Below are 17469 nucleotides of genomic sequence, written 5' to 3'. Positions count from 1 at the left end.
AGAGAGAACTATAAAGTTTATATAATGGTATCAACAAAAATATTTACTTTGTTGTCAATTTTTAATCTTTTACATTTTAATTATCTCAAAATTCTTAGAGCCTCATCGATTAAATAGCAAGATAAAAACATTTTAATTAGGGGTGCCTGGGTGGCTCAGTGGGTTAAGCTTCTGCCTTCGGCTTGGGTCATGATCCCAGAGTCCTGGGATCGAGCCCCACATTGGGCTCTCTGCTCAGCAGGGAGCCTGCTTTCCTCTTCTCTCTGCCTGCCTCTCTGCCTACTTGTGATCTCTGCCTGTCAAATAAATAAATAAAATCTTTAAAAAAACATTTTATTTATTTATTTTTTAAAAAGATTTTATTTATTTATTTGAGAGAGAGACAGTGAGAGAGAGCATGAGCGAGGAGAAGGTCAGAGAGAGAAGCAGACTCCCCGTGGAGCTGGTAGCCCAATGCGGGACTTGATTCCGGGACTCCGGGATCCTGACCTGAGCCGAAGGCAGTCGTCCAACCAACTGAGCCACACAGGCATCCCTAAAAAAACATTTTAATATAAACAATCCAGTTAAAAGGTGAACAAATTTTAGACATAGCAAACAGATTAGTGATTGCCAGAGGTGGGGGAGGTGGGGTCATAGGTGGTCAAAATGGGTGAAGATGGTCAAAAGGTATAAATTTTCAGTTGTAAATAACTCATAGGGATATATAACATGCAGCATGGCAACTGTAGTTAATGATACTATATTGAATGTTTAAAAATTGCTGTGAGGGGCACCTGGGTGGCTCAGTGTTAAGTTAAGCCTCCGCTTTTGGCTCAGGTCATGATCTCAGGATCCTGGGATCGAGCCCTGCATCGGGCTCTCTGCTCAGCGGGGAGCCTGCTTCCCCCACCCCCCACCCCCCCTGCCTCTCTGCCTACTTGTGATCTTTGTCTCTGTCATTAATAAATAAAATCTTTAAAAAATAAAAAAATAAAAATTGCTAAGAGAGTAGGTCTTAAAAGTTCTCATCACAAAAAAATGTTTAAATATATATGGTGACAGATATTAACTAGACTTACTGTGGTGATCTCTCTGCAATATATATGAATATCAAATCATTATGTTGTACACCTGAAACTAATATAATGTTATATTTTAATTATACACCAATTAAAAAATTATTACACTAAAAAAAGTAAACAAAGTATTTCTCCAAAGAAGATATCCAAATGGCCAGTTAGCACATTAGAAGATACTGAACATGAGGCACCTGGGAGGCTCAGTCAGTTGAGCATCTGACTTTTGATTTAGCTTGAGTTGTGATCTTGGGGTCCTGGGATCGAGCCCTGTGTTGGGCTCTGTATTCAGCGCAGAATCTGCTTGTCACTCTCCCTTTTCCCATTTGCACACACACTCTCTCTCTTTCTCTTTTTCTCTCAAATAAGTAAAAATAAAAAAATAAAAAATAAAAGATAGTGGGGTGCCTGGGTGGCTCAGTTGGTTAGGTGTCTGGCTTTGGCTCAGGTCATGATCCCAAGGTGCTAGGATTGAGGCCTGCATCAGGCTCCCTGCTGAGCAGGGAGTCTGCTTCTCCCTCTCTCAGCTCATGCTCTCTCTCTCAAATAAATTAATAAAATCTTTAAAAAAATAAAAGATACTGAACATCACCAATCAGGGAAATGCAAATCAAAGCCACAGTGGTATACCACCTCATACCCACTTAAATGACTATCATCAAAAGACAAAACAACAGAAAAGAACGAGTGTTGGCAAGGATCTGGAGAAATTGGAACACTTGTACACTGTTGGAATGTAACACATATAGACTCTATGGAAAAGAGTATGGAAGTTCCTCAAAAATTTAAATGTAGAATTACCATATGACCATTTCTGCATATATAAATAAGATAATTAGGAATAGGGTCTGAAAGAGATATTTATATACCCATATTCATAACAGCATTATTCACAATAGCAAGAAGGTAGAAGCAACACTAATGTCCACAGATAAATGATTGGATAAACAAAATGTGGTATATACAATGTGGAATATTATTCAGGCTTAAAAAGAAAGGAAATTCTGACACATGCTATAACATGGATGAAACTTGAGGATGTTATGTTAAGTGAAATGAGCTAGTCACAAAAAGACAAATATCTGATTCTATTATTTGAAGTTCCTGGAATAGTCTAATTCATGGAGACAGAGTATAGGATGATGTTTGCCAGAGGCTGGGGGAGGGGGAATAGGGAAGTTATTTAACGCATACAGAGTTTTACTTTTGCAAGATGAAGAGAGTTCTAGAGATTGGTTGCACAACTATGTGAATGCACTTAATACTGATTTGTCTATTTAAAATATGGTTAAGATGACAAATTTTATGCTATGTGTATTTCACCAAAATTAAAAATAAAGTAAAATGAATATATATAAAAATTTTTAAAAACCAAGTTTTAACATTATGTAATTCTTTTTTTTTTTTTTTAAATATTTTATTTATTTATTTGACAGACAAAGATCACAAGTAGGCAGAGAGGCATGCAGAGAGAGAGGAGGAAACAGGCTTCCTGCTGAGCAGAGAGCCCGATGCGGGGCTCGATCCCAGGACCCTGGGATCATGACCTGAGCCGAAAGCAGAGGCTTTAACCCACTGAGCCACCCAGGCGCCCCTAACATTATGTAATTCTAATGTTAAAAAGACCTCTTTAGGGCCTCCTGGGTGGCTCAATAAATTAAAGCCTCTGCCTGCAGCTCAGGTCATGATCCCAGCGTCCTGGGATTGAACCCCACATTGGGCTCTCTGCTCTGTGGGGAGCCTGCTTCCTCCTCTCTCTCTCTGCTTGCCTCTCTGCCTACCTGTGATCTCTGTCCGTCAAATACATAAATAAAATCTTCAAAAATTTTTATTGTAAATTTGTCTGTAGCACTGTACTCTATGTTGAAAGCAATTTGTTTTTTTTTTAGATTTTATTTGTTCATCTGGGAGAGCAAGAATGAGAGAGAGAGAGAGAGAGAGAGAGAGAGAGAGCGCGTGCGCACAAGAGCCTGCTTGAGCCAGCAGGGAAGTGCAGAAAGAGAGGGAGAAGCCGACTCTTTGCTGAGCGGGGAGCCTCACTTGGGGCTGTATTCCAGGACCCTGGGATCATGACCTGAGGTGAAGGCAGACTGATCACCTAGGTGCCCTGAAAGCAATTTGTAATTGAGAAAATATGATACACAAAGTTTAAGACCTCATTACAGAAGCTTTATAAACTGTTTAAAAATGCTGAGTCATCCTCAGTCTGCTTCTGTTTATGTCCTATTTAGTATCTATTTATTCTTTTTTCCCAGTTTATTTTTGTTCTGTATTTAATTTTGGATAAGTTTATTGTTTATCTTCAATTCATTAATCTTTTCTACTGTGGTGACTAACTTACTGTTAAGCCCATTTGGTATATTTTTAATTTCAGATATAGTTTTCATCTCTAGAATTTTTACATCTCTTTTCCCATATCTCTACTTAAAACTCATCCACTTTCTTGAATATGTATAATGTAACTTTTTTTTTTCAAGATTTTAGACAGATCACAAGTAGGCAGAGAGAGAGGGGAAAGCAGGCTCACTGCTCAGCAGAGAGCCCAATGTGGGGCTCAATCCCAGGACCCAGGGATCATGACCCGAGCTGAAGGCAGAGGCTTTAACCCATTGAGCCACCCAGGCACCCCTGTATAATGTAACTTTTGAGGGTTTTATATACGAATACATTAATAAATCTTTAGTTTATATGTTATTTACATATAATTTCAAAACTATAATATTTCTAGTATGTTTACTGAAGATAGCTTATTTTTTTGGATTTCCTTTTTTTAGGTTAGATCTCTCTGGCTATACAATCAAATTACTGTGTGTTGGGGTGCCTGGGTGGCTTAGTCATTAGGTGTTTTTAGGTCCAGTCGTGATCCTGGGATCCTGGGATCACCCCACATTGGGCTCTCCACTCAACAGGAAGCCTGCTTCTCCCTCCCCACTCCCCACTGCTTGTGTTTCCTCTCTCTGTCAAATAAATAAATAAAATCTTAAAAAAAAAATTACTGTGTCAAAGTCAGGTGAAATAATTCTGAATTCTCTCTGTAGTTAAGCTACAACTTGATACTTGGTTAAATTCATTTGTTTCATTTTGTTTTTAATTTTTAGAGATTTTTTTCCACCTTGATTTAAATCTTTATTATAGTTATGAAATACAATTACATGTTTCTGTAGTCAATAGACTATATCCATATTTTTTAGTTTTTGGTTTATACTTTGTTTTGTTTTGTTTTTTAAAGATTTTATTTATTTGACAAAAAGAGACAGCAAGAGAGGGAAAGCTAGCAGGGAGAGCGGGAGAGGGAGAAGCAGGCTTCTCGCTGAGCAGGGAGCCCGATGTGGAGCTCCATGTGGGGCTCCATGTGGGGCTCCAAGGGGGGCTTGATACGGGGCTCGATGTGGGGTTCGATGTGGGGCTCGATGCCATGACTCTGGGATCATGACCTAAGCAGAAGGCAGATGCTTAACAACTGAGCCAACCAGGCGCCCCTATACTTTGTTTTTTAAACTGTGGTGAAATACATATAACGTAAAATTTACCATTTTAACCCTTTCAGTTATTTATTTTCTAGTTTTTTTAAAAGATTTTATTTTTTTTTAATTTTATTTATTTGACAGAGAGAGACACAGCAAGAGAGGGAACACACGCAGGGGGAGTGGGGAGAGAGAGAAGCAGGCTTCCCGATGAACAGGGATTCCAGGACTCCGGGATCGTGACCTGAGCCAAAGGTAGAAGCTGAACTACTGAGCCACCCAGGCACCCCAAAGATTTTTTTTTTAAAGATTTTATTTATTTTTATTTGACAGACATCACAACTAAACAGAGAGGCAGACAGAAAGAAGAGGAAGCAGGCTCTCCGCTGAGCAGAGAGCCCGATTGCAGGGCTCTGGGATCATGACCTGAGCGAAGGCAGAGGCTTTAACCCACTGAGCCACCCATGCACCCCAGATTTTTTTTGATTTTTTAAGTAATTTCTGCACCCAGTGTGGAGCTTGAACTTACAATGCCAAGATCAAGAGTTGCATGCTTTACAGGCTGAGCCAGCCAGGCACCCCATTTTAACCCTTTTAGAGTACAATTTTGTGGCATTAAATAGATTCTCATTGTTGTACAAAATCACCACCTTTCATTTCCAGAAAATTTTAAGTGTATCTTTTTTAGTTATCTCTGTACCCAACCTGGGACTTGAAGTCATGACCAGGAGAGATTATGTGTAGTCACTTGCTCTTCTGACTGAGCCAGTTAGGCACCCCTCAAGAACTTTTTCATCATTGCAAACTGAAACTCTGTATCTGTTAAACAATAACTTCCTATTACATCCTTCTCCCTAGCCCCTGGTAACCACTATTATACTTTCCATCTCTCTGAATTTGACTATTGTAGGTACTTCATGTAAATAAAATCAGATAATATTTGTCCTTTTATATCTGGCTTATTTTACTTAGCTTACTATTTTCAGAGTTTATCCATGTTTTCATATTTGTCAGAATTTCAGTTCTTAAGGCTAATAATATTATATTGTATGGACATACTACGTTTTGCTTATCCATTCATCTGTCAATGAGTGTTAGGGTTGCTTCTGACTTTGGGCTATGTAAATAAAGCTGCGGTGACACAGGTACACAAATACCTGTCTGAGTCACTGCTTTCAGTTCTTTTGGGTATATACCCAGAAGTAGAATTCTGAGATCATAGATCTATGTTCAGTATTTTTGAGGAACTGTATCCTGCTTTCAGTTGTTTTTTAAATCACACTGAAATACATGAGCTTACAGGTTTTAACATATTTTATATGGTTCAACCCACTGCAGTCACTATTTATTTTCAGTGCTCAATTTGTGCCATCAATGAGAGCCTCCTCTACTAGACTTCTGTATCCCTTTGATATAACTTTGTCTTTGATTATCTTCCTTGCTTTCTGGAATGAGAAAATATTTGGGGCTGAATTTGCATATTTCCTGCTCCCGGCTTGAACATCTCTAAAACATTGTGATTCCTTTTAGTGGAAAATGGTATTTAAAGACCACCATCAGGATGCCTGGGTGGCTCAGTGGGTTAAGCCACTGCCTTCGGCTCAGGGTCCTGGGATCGAGTCCCGCATCGGGCTCTCTGCTCAGCAGGGAGCCTGCTTCCCTCTCTTTCTCTCTCTGCCTGCCTCTCTGTCTACTTGTGATCTCTCTCTCTGTCAAATAAATAAATATTAAAAAAAAAAAAAAAAAGACCACCATCTGGGGCACCTGGGTGGCTCAGTGGGTTAAGCCTCTGCCTTTGGCTCAGGTCACGATCCCAGGGTTCTGGGATCGAGCTACACATCAGGTTCTCTGCTCAGCAGGAAGCCTGCTTCTCCCCTTCCCACTTCTCCTACTTGTGTTCCTTCTCCTATTGTCTCTCTCTCTCTGTCAAATAAATAAATAAAATCTTAAAAAAAAAAACAAAACCCTAAACTTTAAAAAAGTAAAAAATAAAAACCAACGGGGCGCCTGGATGGCTCAGTCGGTTAGGTGTCTGCCTTGGGCTCAGGTTGTGGTGCCAGGGTCCTGCAATTGAGCCTTGCATCAGGCTCCCCACTTACCTGGGAGCTTGTTTTTCCCTCTGCCTGCCACTCCCCCCTGCTTGTGTTCTCCCTCTGATAAATAAAATCTTTAAAAAAATAAAAAAATAAAGACCACCATCTAAGTGGTAGAGGTACTCATTCCTAAATTGGTCCTCGGCCTTTTCAGTGGACAAAATTATAGAATTTTTCATAATAGAAAATGTATAACAAATGCATAGTTATTTACAATTAAAATTAGGATTGTAGGGCTTTTTTTACTTCTTACTTATCTCTTGGGGCGTCTGGGTGGCTTAGTCATTGGACGTCTGCCTTCGGCTCAGGTTATGATCCCAGGGTCCTGGGATCGAGCCCTGCATTGGGCTCCCTGCTTTGCAGGAAGCCTGCTTCTTTCTTTCCCACTCCCCCTACTTCTGTTCCCTCTCTCCCTGTCTCTCTCTCTCTCTCTCTCTGTCAAATACATAAATAAATAAAATCTTAAAAAAGTGAAAAAAAATGGTACTTAATCTCTTTTATCCTACACTTTACTCATTCAACCAATAATTATTGTACATACATCTATCATATTCCTTATATTTTGCTATGTGCTGACAATGCACATTAAAAACTTACATTTGATCTAATTTCCACATTGTTTTTTTATCTGAATTAGTGAGGACTTTTACTTTTTTCCCCCCCAAAATCTATTCACATTGGCTTCTAAACTGCTGAGCAGTATTGGATTGGCTTTAAAGCTAGTTGATCTTGGCTTATTTCTTATTTTTCCTTATTTCCATTAACTTAAACTCAGATTCCAGTAACTATAATAGTATTACACCCCTTTGTTGGCACTGTCAAAGGAAAAACAGATTAAATAGGCTATAAATACAAAAAAAGAACTTCCATCCCAACTGGATATTACCCTAGAACAAGATGGTGTGATAACACAAGACAGTTTGCTGTCCTTGGGTCCTCAGCTTTTTGGTCAGTTGGACTGGCAGCAGACCTCTATTGTGGAAGAAACCATTGGCCAAGAACTGTTCCTCTCCCTATGTTGGTGCTGATGCCTACAACTGCACTGTTCGTTTTATTCTTTGAAGTTATTTGCCCGTATCGAAATAATGTATTTGGAGAGTTAAAATTCAGACATACAACACATTAGAGTGAGTAAATATATCAGGCTTTTCTACTATGACATTTAGCTGAAATTAAGTTTGTAAAGAAGTAAAGAACTGGGGCGCCTGGGTGGCTCAGTTGGTGAAGCTGCTGCCTTCTGCTCAGGTCATGATCCCAGGGTCCTGGGATGGAGTCCCACATTGGGCTCCTTGCTCAGCAGAGAGCCTGCTTCTCTCTCTGCCTCTGCCTGCTGGTGTTCTCCCTCTCTCTCTCTGACAAATAAAATCTTAAAAAAAAAAAAAAAAAAAAAGAAGAAGAAGTAAATAACTAGGGAGCAATTGCTTGGATAGCAGACTTGTTCAGAGAATCCTGGGCAGAAGAAACATCATGGCACTAGACACATGCCAAGATGAGAATGCATGAAAATAAATTTAAGACATGATAGTGCATTTGGAATAGTCACCATTTTGTCCTATGAGACTTGGCAGGTAACCAGACCTTTGGCTGTGTATTAGTAAATTATCAATTCTAAAAAGAGTACTAGCAATTTAAGTAACATAGTGGAGTTAAAATTTAAGAGCATGGATGTGGCAATTTTGTTATTTTGTATTTTATGATTAAGTTTTATAATATACTAAAATTTAAAATAAGTCACTTCATAATACAGAACTAAATACATGAATTTCAAACACCCAAATAGAAGATACAAGACTGAATCCATTTAAGACAGGGAATACTTTATTCAAACCCATCAGAGAAATGGACAGCTTGGGTCTGTAACAAAGCGTTGTGTTTTAAAGCATAGGTCAGTAATTGTATATGAGAGTATACACTGCTACATACAAATTAACTGATCAGAGCACTTTTCAATATTCAAAACAGAATAAGCTTCCCTGTAAAAGCAGCACCTTTGTGACATTTTTAACTTTAGTATTCCTCTCCTTCTTCTTCACCCTCTCCTTCAACAGAATCCACACCAACCTCCTCATAATCCTTCTCAAGGGCAGCCATGTCCTCACGGGCCTCAGAAAACTCCCCTTCCTCCATGCCCTCCCCCACATACCAGTGAACAAAGGCACGCTTGGCATACATCAGGTCAAACTTGTGGTCCAGGCGAGCCCAGGCCTCAGCGATGGCTGTGGTGTTGCTCAGCATGCACACAGCTCGCTGGACTTTGGCCAGGTCTCCACCGGGCACCACTGTGGGAGGCTGGTAATTAATGCCCACTTTGAAGCCAGTGGGGCACCAGTCCACAAACTGGATGGTACGCTTGGTCTTGATGGTGGCAATGGCGGCATTGACATCTTTGGGAACCACATCGCCACGATACAACAGGCAGCAAGCCATGTATTTACCATGGCGAGGGTCACATTTCACCATCTGGTTGGCTGGCTCAAAGCACGCGTTAGTGATCTCTGCTACAGAAAGCTGTTCATGGTAGGCTTTCTCAGCAGAGATGACGGGGGCATAGGTGGCCAGAGGGAAGTGGATACGGGGATAGGGCACCAGGTTGGTCTGGAATTCTGTCAGATCAACGTTCAGGGCTCCATCAAATCTGAGGGAAGCGGTGATAGAGGACACAATCTGGCCTATCAACCTATTTAGATTAGTGTAGGTTGGGCGTTCAATATCGAGGTTTCTACGACAGATGTCATAGATGGCCTCGTTGTCTACCATGAAGGCACAATCAGAGTGCTCCAGGGTGGTGTGGGTAGTGAGGATGGAATTGTAGGGCTCAACTACAGCTGTGGAAACCTGAGGGGCTGGGTAGATGGAGAACTCCAGCTTGGACTTCTTGCCATAATCGACAGAGAGACGTTCCATCAGCAGGGAGGTGAACCCGGAACCAGTCCCCCCTCCAAAGCTGTGGAAAACCAAGAAGCCCTGAAGACCTGTGCACTGGTCAGCCTGGTAGAAAAAAGAAATAGAGAAAACGTAGGATTACTGCTCTTTGCAACATATCCCTAGTAAATATATTGTCACTTTTCATACAAGTCCAAGAATACAGATCTTATTTTGACAAGAAACGCTTACATGGAGACCTTCGTAGAATTACTAAGCATTTCCTACTTACATGACACCAAATAGTTCATGCTTTAACTGGGTTTTTAAAGAAAAACTATAATGGAATAGTTTACCTCACTCCATTACACTTTAATTCGGTGTCTGAGATGAAAAGAACCTATTTCAAGTGTCTTCCTTAGGATCATTATTTACTTCGTGAGAATAAACATACCAGCTTCCGAATTCGGTCCAAGACAAGGTCAATGATCTCTTTGCCAATGGTGTAGTGCCCTCGGGCGTAGTTGTTGGCAGCATCTTCCTTGCCTGTGATGAGCTGCTCAGGGTGGAAGAGCTGGCGGTAGGTGCCAGTGCGAACTTCATCTGGAAAAGGCAAACACAGCAGCCCCCCATCACTCACCACCTGCACAAGCCTGCTCAACCTCACGTGGTCCCCAAGACAGACCTGTCCCAGACCCCCGGGGGAGCTCACGAGGTTACAGAGGCCAACTCACCAATGACTGTGGGTTCCAGGTCTACAAACACGGCCCGGGGCACATGCTTGCCAGCGCCCGTCTCACTGAAGAAGGTGTTGAAGGAGTCGTCTCCTCCCCCGATGGTCTTGTCACTTGGCATCTGGCCATCGGGCTGAATGCCATGCTCCAGGCAATAGAGCTCCCAGCAGGCATTGCCAATCTGGACACCAGCCTGGCCGACGTGGATGGAGATACACTCACGCTGTGGGAAGGAAAAAAAGAAAATTGTAAAATTAGGTTATGTTAGCATTTTGAATTTTCAGCAAATTTTTGAAAATAATTCTAATTATATACAGGTATTCTTCAAGTGTATTTGAGATTATCCCTAATTCAATAGAAATTATTAAGGAAAAGCACCTGCTACAAATGCTGCAGATGGGTGTGGTCTGAATAATAATGTGGCGCTATTTAACCCATGTTCAAGCCCATTGTTTCCAGTCATGCTTGAATAGAAATTTTTTATATTTAAAATATATTTAAAGCACAGATTTTGTGAAATGAAGTAAGTTAAATTTAATCATTAATTGATTGGAATCAGTATTACTACTGCTTTCCTTTAAATGAGGAATTTCTTCTACATTTGACTTGGAATTTTAACATGGACATCTGCGTTGCAGCTGAGGCTAGATGCCACACCCCTCTGCAGTCTATCTGCAGAATCCATTAGTACTAAGGGATTGGAAGCTAAACAAGGTCTGCCTCCTGCATTGCTGCATTTGCTGTGCCTGGTACTAGCCTGTTCTGTCTGCTATATTATTTAACAGAGTAAGTTCTATTTCCAGAAACTGCCTACATGATCTCATTGTGCTATTCTGCCAGTTTTCCTTCTCTGACCCCGGCTGGGACCATATGCCTACATTAAAATGAATTAATGTAGATGCACTAGAACAAAAGACAGCTGGACAGAGGATAGTTCTTTGTCTGCAGCATTTTCATTACTTAAAAAGAAGTCTTTCCAGAATCTTCTCCACTGCAAAAGACTGAAAAATTATTAGTATCTTTAAAACAACTGTTCCTAAATTAGAAAAATATCAGAGGATCTACTTAAGAATAAAAGCCCGGGTGAAAGGATAAGGAAATATTTATTTGAAACAACAAAATAGTATTTTCATTCTGAGATTGTCTACTCACCACAGAATATTCATACTTATCACGTTCAATAAGAGATTTTCTTCTCTATGGTCTTTATGGCTATAAGTTCCATTGTCTACCCATTGTCTAGTCACTGACATATGGGCGGGGGCGGGGGTGGGGGTGGGGAAGGGCGTTTCCCTGGGTTCTGGGCGTTAGGGTACCCTGGCTCTCCAAAGTGGGCTTTTCTCCTGCTGGACGGACGTGCGTACGCCTAGCACACTGAGACGGGACAGACGGACAGACAACAAAGACACACACACTCCAGTCAGTAAGGGCGGGGTGGCCACAGACCAGACTTCAAAGGGCTTGTCAAGAGAACTGTGATTTTGCATCTCAAGAAAAAAATATTTCATCTAAGTTTTAACAGTGAATGAAAAACCTTTTAACGCCTACATTTCCGCAATGATGAAAGGCTTTTAGTTAAGTCTTCTGACAGTGAGAGCGAACCCCGCCCAGTGGCTCCAAGGCCCGAGAAGCCAGAAACAAACAACTCCGCCCCTGCGCCGCCCTGACGCGGGCTGCCAGGGGCTCCAGCAGAAACTAACCATTTTGTCCCCGCTAATATACGGGTATCCTTCTAAAATGCCAAAGAACCGGGGAGGGATCTTTTTATACTAACCCAAGGTTCCGCTTTCTCCCTGTGCTTTCCCGCCCCCCTCCCTCCTTCCCAGCTACACCCACTGGGCTCGGGTCCTTTTGGACGAGTTCTTCTCTCCCTCCCCCTGGGAACAACGCCAGGAAGAAAAGCCTCTCCGAGTCACACGAATACCGTGCGCACAGACGCTGGGGCCGGGCAGACAACGCCACGACCGCCTTTCCCTGCCCCAGACCCTTTCGTCACCGACAGATGGACTGCTGGCGGCTCGGAAGGTCTCAGATAACAACTACTCGCTCTGTGCCGCCTTTGTTCTTCCCCACGGTCGTGCTGCGCCCGGGCGCAGTACTGGCTGGGCTCCTGCACCCCGCACTGCGGCGGCGGCCGGGCTCCAGGATGTGGGGCAGCACAGCTAAACCTCGCACACAAAGCATAAAGGCTACCCTTAGCCAAAGAAATTGTAAAGGAAAAAGGGCTTAAGGTTTTCTAAGTAGATCTTGGGGGACTGACCCCACCCAATGGCCACAAAGAGCCAGAGAAAGAAGATTCTTACCATGGTTGCTGCTTTGCGTCTGCCGAACAGATGGCGGAGAGGAAGAGGAGAGGTTGTTGCTTCTTACAGCGCGACTCTTAGGCGGTCGATGTAAGAGAACCTGCGGCACATGGGCGGATGCGGCTCCCTATATACAACTCGGTCACCATGGGGATGGGCTGGGGCCTTTTCCTGTTGGTCCAGACCCCTCGATCTGCCCGGAGAAGCCACGACAGGAGAGTGGTGATTGGTGCAAGCAACATGGGATGAGGTAATCTCTCCCCCACCCCCTTTTCCCTAGCATCCATAGACTGTTTGCATCCTTCAGACAAAGAGACTGTGCAAAAACAGTCAGCCGAGCATCCATTATGGGGTGGGGTTGGGGGGGAGGGGGCGGGAGAAGGCAAGAAAAAGAACTTGAATTGGATGATTTTTATATTGCTTAAACCTCATATTACAGTTGAAATCACCAATGTAGGTTTTCTCCAACACTTATATCGCGGATTTTGTGTTGAGATGAAGTATTTAATGGAAAATTACTCCCAGCCCCTCTCTCAAAGTATATTAAATTCTGCCACATTCTAGGAAGTTTCAACATCTCTAATTGCTTTACAGATAAAGTAGGAGAGAAGATGGGAATGATGCTTAAAATGGCTTAGGTAAATGTGATTTTTTTAAATATAAAAAAGAGGTTTAATAATAGAGCCACGCAAAATGGTTTTTCAAGTTCAAGTAATTTATCTTCAGACCTTCTTTTGCACCCCTCCCCCAAATAACTAAACAAAAAGGGAAGATGGAAGAAAACCATACTAAATATGGAAGTACACAAGTAGTTCTAACGTGGTGATAATTAAGATCCAAGAAACATACCATAGTTAAATAGACTATTAGAAATATTCCTTTATCAGAAGTCTGTGTAATGTATTTTATGTAGTGTATTGTTCCTTAAAATGAATAGTCTTTCCTGGTATAAAATGGAGAAAATACAAGGAGTTCAGAAGCTAGTGCTGTTACCTGTGCCATGCAGTTATATTTTGCCTTTTTTTTTTTTCCTGGAAAGAGAAGAATAACTAAAACATCAAATTAAAAAGGAGAGCTGTATAATGTAAGAAAGAAAACCATTTGTGATTTTGTCTCCATCCACGGACAACTATGTCAGCTTAATAACTGCTTTTCTTTTTTGTGTAGTTCTTTCGTGAATTTGGTAAATCTACTCAGAGATTGGGCTTCCAACTGTGGGAATTGTGGCCAGCCTCACACCGTTGCTATTCAACTAGAGACTCTGGTGGTTGCTCAATTGCCTCTTGGGACAAAAAGGCTTTGCTTTCACCCCTAGGAAATGGATTGCAGTAATATTCTTTTGCTATTTAGAAAGGCTCTATTATCAGCAAGGATGGGCTCTGAAAAATAAGACTCTGGACTGATCACCACCTGATGTTGCTAAGGAAATTTTACAGGTAAAAGAGGTTTGCTATGACCACCAAGGTTGAAAATATATATTCTCGCAGATGATTTTTTAATGTTCGGTTTTCAGCAACAGCTTTTCAGGGTCTGCAGCACCATTTACAGTGCTCTGCGGAGCCCATTCATTCCTGCTGGGCTGGCAGGCAGGCAGAGCAGGCGTGGGAGGGAGGGACTTGAGACAGCTGCTGCAGGTTGTGGTGTGACAATGGCTGCCATGGATTTTTCTAGCCTGCTCTCCATAGCTCTGCTTTACTTGTTCAAGTTTGCTGCAGTAGTCTCCCTAGAAAAAAATAAAACAACACACAACTCATTTTATCTACTTCTCGCACATTCCATAGGAAAAATCTTAACATCCATCTTATCTCCATCCCTTTAGCAAATAAAATTATATTTCAGTAAAAAGACAGGAGAATTAAGGACAGTTTGAATGTTTCTTTCTGCACCTAAATGTACATTTAATAAAAATAAGAATTAAATGACATTGGGGAGTATAAGAATTTATAAGTCGCTCATTGAAAATACTTCTTGTGAAATATTAATAGTCAAATAAAAGAAACGCTGCTGGACCACGGTAAAGTGTACAAATCTTTCCTTATAGAATGAGAGGCACAGTCTTGAATTTTACTTTCTTTACATTATAAAAGAAATATGTAATTTTCCCAATAGTTTCAGTTCCTTATGCAGTTTACAGAGGATTAAATAAAAGAGAGGCATGTTCATGCAATTGATTCTTTGTAATTCTATCTCAGAACTATTCTGTTCCTTATGCAAATGAGGATTTTTTTTTCTCCCCTTGGGTATAAGTAACAATAAGATCTAGGTCAGAAATAGATTATTTGAGCACTGATAATCTTAAATATATAAATGGGAGAGCAGAGAGAAATAATTAATCTGTTCTTTTTTCCCTCGTTATCTGACTTAATAGCATGCAAACTATTAAAAAGATTTTTTACTAGTTCACCTCTTTTTGTTTTCTGCTAATTTCTTTTACTTACAAAGTATAAGTATTCTACTAATAAATTTGTTCATGTCTACAGTAAAATTAGCATAAAACATCTTTTCTTTTATAATATTTGTAGAATTTAAATTATTTATTTGTGTATCTACACCTCTTCTGCATTAAAATATGAATCCCAGTCTCTGGCAAACTGCCAAGCATCTATTAGACATTATACACACGTTTGTTAAATTAAACGAACAGTTTCTTTCTGTGCATATTTTCATTAACTACTATAATGACTAACTTAAAGGTATTGAATAAGTATTTTGCCTTTTTTATTCAATAAGCATTTACTGGGTTTTTACAGTGAGTCCTTGACCATCCTAGATAGTGTAATTCAGAGGTAGTAACATGGTCTCTTTTCTCTAGAGTCTTTCAATCTTTTTTTTTTTTTTTTAGGATTTTATTTATTTATTTGAGAGAGAAAACAAGCAGAGGGGGGAGAGAGAGAGAGAGAGAGAAGCAGGCTTACCTCTGAGCAGGAAGCCCAATGCAGGGCTCCATCCCAGGGCCTGGAGATCAAGACCCACATCAAAGACAGACACCTAACCAACTGAGCCACTCAGGCACCCCCAGAGTCTTCCAATCTAACTGAAGTAATAAAACAAATACACTTATATAGAAGAACAGCATGTGTTTGTAAGTATACAGAGAGGAGCTTTGTAGAATCCATTGCACAATCTCATGTGTTATAATTTATATAGGAAACAAGAAAGTTGTTTTTCTTTTTTCTTCTTCACTTCCTATTTATCCCTAAATCCATTCAATCTGGATTCTGCTCTTACCATTCCTTGAAACCAAATGCCCTCCATGGTTGTTGCTAAATCCACTGGACACTTTTTAGTCCTTGTTGACCTGTGATAAGCTTTGTCACAGTTGATATTTTATCTCTTTCTTGGAACACTTTCTTCCCTTGTCCTCAGAAACTCTACATTTTCTGGGTTTCCCTCTTACATTTCTTTGTTTCTTCTCTGTCTCTGCTGGTTCCTCCTCCTTTACCAATCTTTAAATATTGGAGTTTCTCAAGGTTCAATCCTAGACTCTTTCCTCATTTTATTCTATATGATCTTAGTCACTCCTAGATGATAGTAAGTGCATTCATTCCCAAGGCTTCAAATTCTTTTTATATGCCCACCACTTCTTAACAACTCCTCTTAGTTCCAGGTTGTGTTGTAAACTTCTAGTCTCTGACTGGGTTTCTCACAGGTATCCCAAATTGAACTAGGTATCTTCTCCCAAATATATACCTCCTCCTTATGTGGTTCTCTTGCTCAGTAAATGCAGAAGCATCCATCTGGATTCTCATACAGAAATGAGAATTATTCTTGATATCTCCCTCTCCTTTTCTAACCACCATAGAATCAGTCACTAAGTCCTGTGAAGTCTACCTCCTAAATCACTCTCAAATTTTGTGCTTTTCTCTCCACCTCAACCACCTCCATTCTAGTAAGTACATCATCTTTTGCCTGGACAACTTTAGTACCCTCCTAGATTTTCTATATATTTGCTCTACCCCACCCAGTTCAGTCTTCACACAACAGCCGAAGTGATCTTATTATAATACATCTCAGAGATCATGTCACATAATACAGATCATGTCACTTCACTGCTTAAAGCAGATCAATGGGTGGCTCTTAGTTTTAAAATGAAGATCCCAAATCCTAAATATGGCTGCTTCAATTCTATAATGGAAGTAAATCTTATACTTAAAAACCTGTGAAAGGACATATTGATTTAAAATTATGTTAGGGGCACCTGGGTGGCTCAGTGTGTTAAAGCCTCTGCCTTTGGCTCAGGTCCTGATTCCAGGGTCCTGGGATCAAGCCCCGCATCGGGCTCTCTGCTCTGCAGGGAGCCTGCTTCCTCTTCTCCCTCTGCCTGCCTCTCTGCCTACTTGTGATCTCTGTATGTCAAGTAAATAAATAGAATCTTTTAAAAAATAAATAAATAAATAAAAATAAAATTATGTTAAAATGGAGATAATTTCCTGAAAGTTGATTTTGGTAGGAAGGCAAAGGAGTTATAAAAGCCAGCTAGTCACTTTGCAATTATTATGCTATAAAATTCTATTTTATTCATTTTTGTATTTATGCAATTTTAATAATAATAAATTTAACAATATAAACCCATGAGATCATAAAGATACCACAAAGGAAAAATAAAAATAGAAAAAAGTAAATTAAAAATAATCATCTGATACCATTGCACCACTGGAAGTAAGTAGGACACCAACTCCATACTCTACACATGGGCAATCAAATAAATGAAGATCGGGACGCCTGGGTGGCTCAGTCATGATCCCGGAGTCCCAGGATCCCACTCCCCCTGCTTGTGTTCCCTCTCTCTCTCTGTCTCTCTCTCTCTGTGTCAAATAAATAAATAAATCTTTAGAAAATAAGTACTAAAAAGAGGAAATTGTGGATGTTGAAGACAATTTGTATCTGCTTCACAATTTATTCTGTACTACCTTGAAGAGAAAGTTATAGAAATTTGAAGAGAAGGAAAAAGTCCT

The 17469-nt window shown here is 40.5% G+C and overlaps 2 protein-coding genes across 2 annotated transcripts in view; both read right to left on the bottom strand.

Annotated features, from left to right (window-relative positions):
- Positions 1 to 12605, bottom strand: part of LOC131838804 (tubulin alpha-1B chain) — a 51992-nt gene extending 39387 nt beyond the window's left edge. Inside the window, exon 1 of the mRNA XM_059185459.1 lies at positions 12515 to 12605. Coding sequence (XP_059041442.1) covers positions 12515 to 12517 — 3 coding nt within the window. The 5' untranslated portion in view covers positions 12518 to 12605. The remainder of the gene's footprint in view (positions 1 to 12514) is intronic.
- On the bottom strand, positions 8416 to 12656 carry LOC131838805 (tubulin alpha-1A chain). The gene is made up of 4 exons (XM_059185462.1): positions 12515 to 12656; positions 10212 to 10434; positions 9932 to 10080; positions 8416 to 9603 (listed from the first exon to the last, which is right to left on the bottom strand). The coding sequence occupies exons 1-4, from the start codon at positions 12515 to 12517 to the stop codon at positions 8623 to 8625; spliced, it is 1356 nt and encodes a 451-aa protein (XP_059041445.1). The 5' UTR covers positions 12518 to 12656; the 3' UTR covers positions 8416 to 8622.
- Between the last annotated feature and the right edge of the window lie 4813 nt (positions 12657 to 17469).

The sequence above is a fragment of the Mustela lutreola genome, chromosome 8 (genome assembly GCF_030435805.1).
Source record: "Mustela lutreola isolate mMusLut2 chromosome 8, mMusLut2.pri, whole genome shotgun sequence".
Taxonomy (NCBI): domain Eukaryota; kingdom Metazoa; phylum Chordata; class Mammalia; order Carnivora; family Mustelidae; genus Mustela; species Mustela lutreola.
This window is presented reverse-complemented; position numbering and strand designations above follow the sequence as displayed.

Coding starts and splice junctions, on each gene's coding strand:
- LOC131838805 (XM_059185462.1), bottom strand. Junction 10,081..10,211: donor CCTGGAACCCACAGTCATTG/GTGAGTTGGCCT, acceptor TGCCTTTTCCAG/ATGAAGTTCGCACTGGCACC. Junction 9,604..9,931: donor TGGACCGAATTCGGAAGCTG/GTATGTTTATTC, acceptor TTTTTCTACCAG/GCTGACCAGTGCACAGGTCT.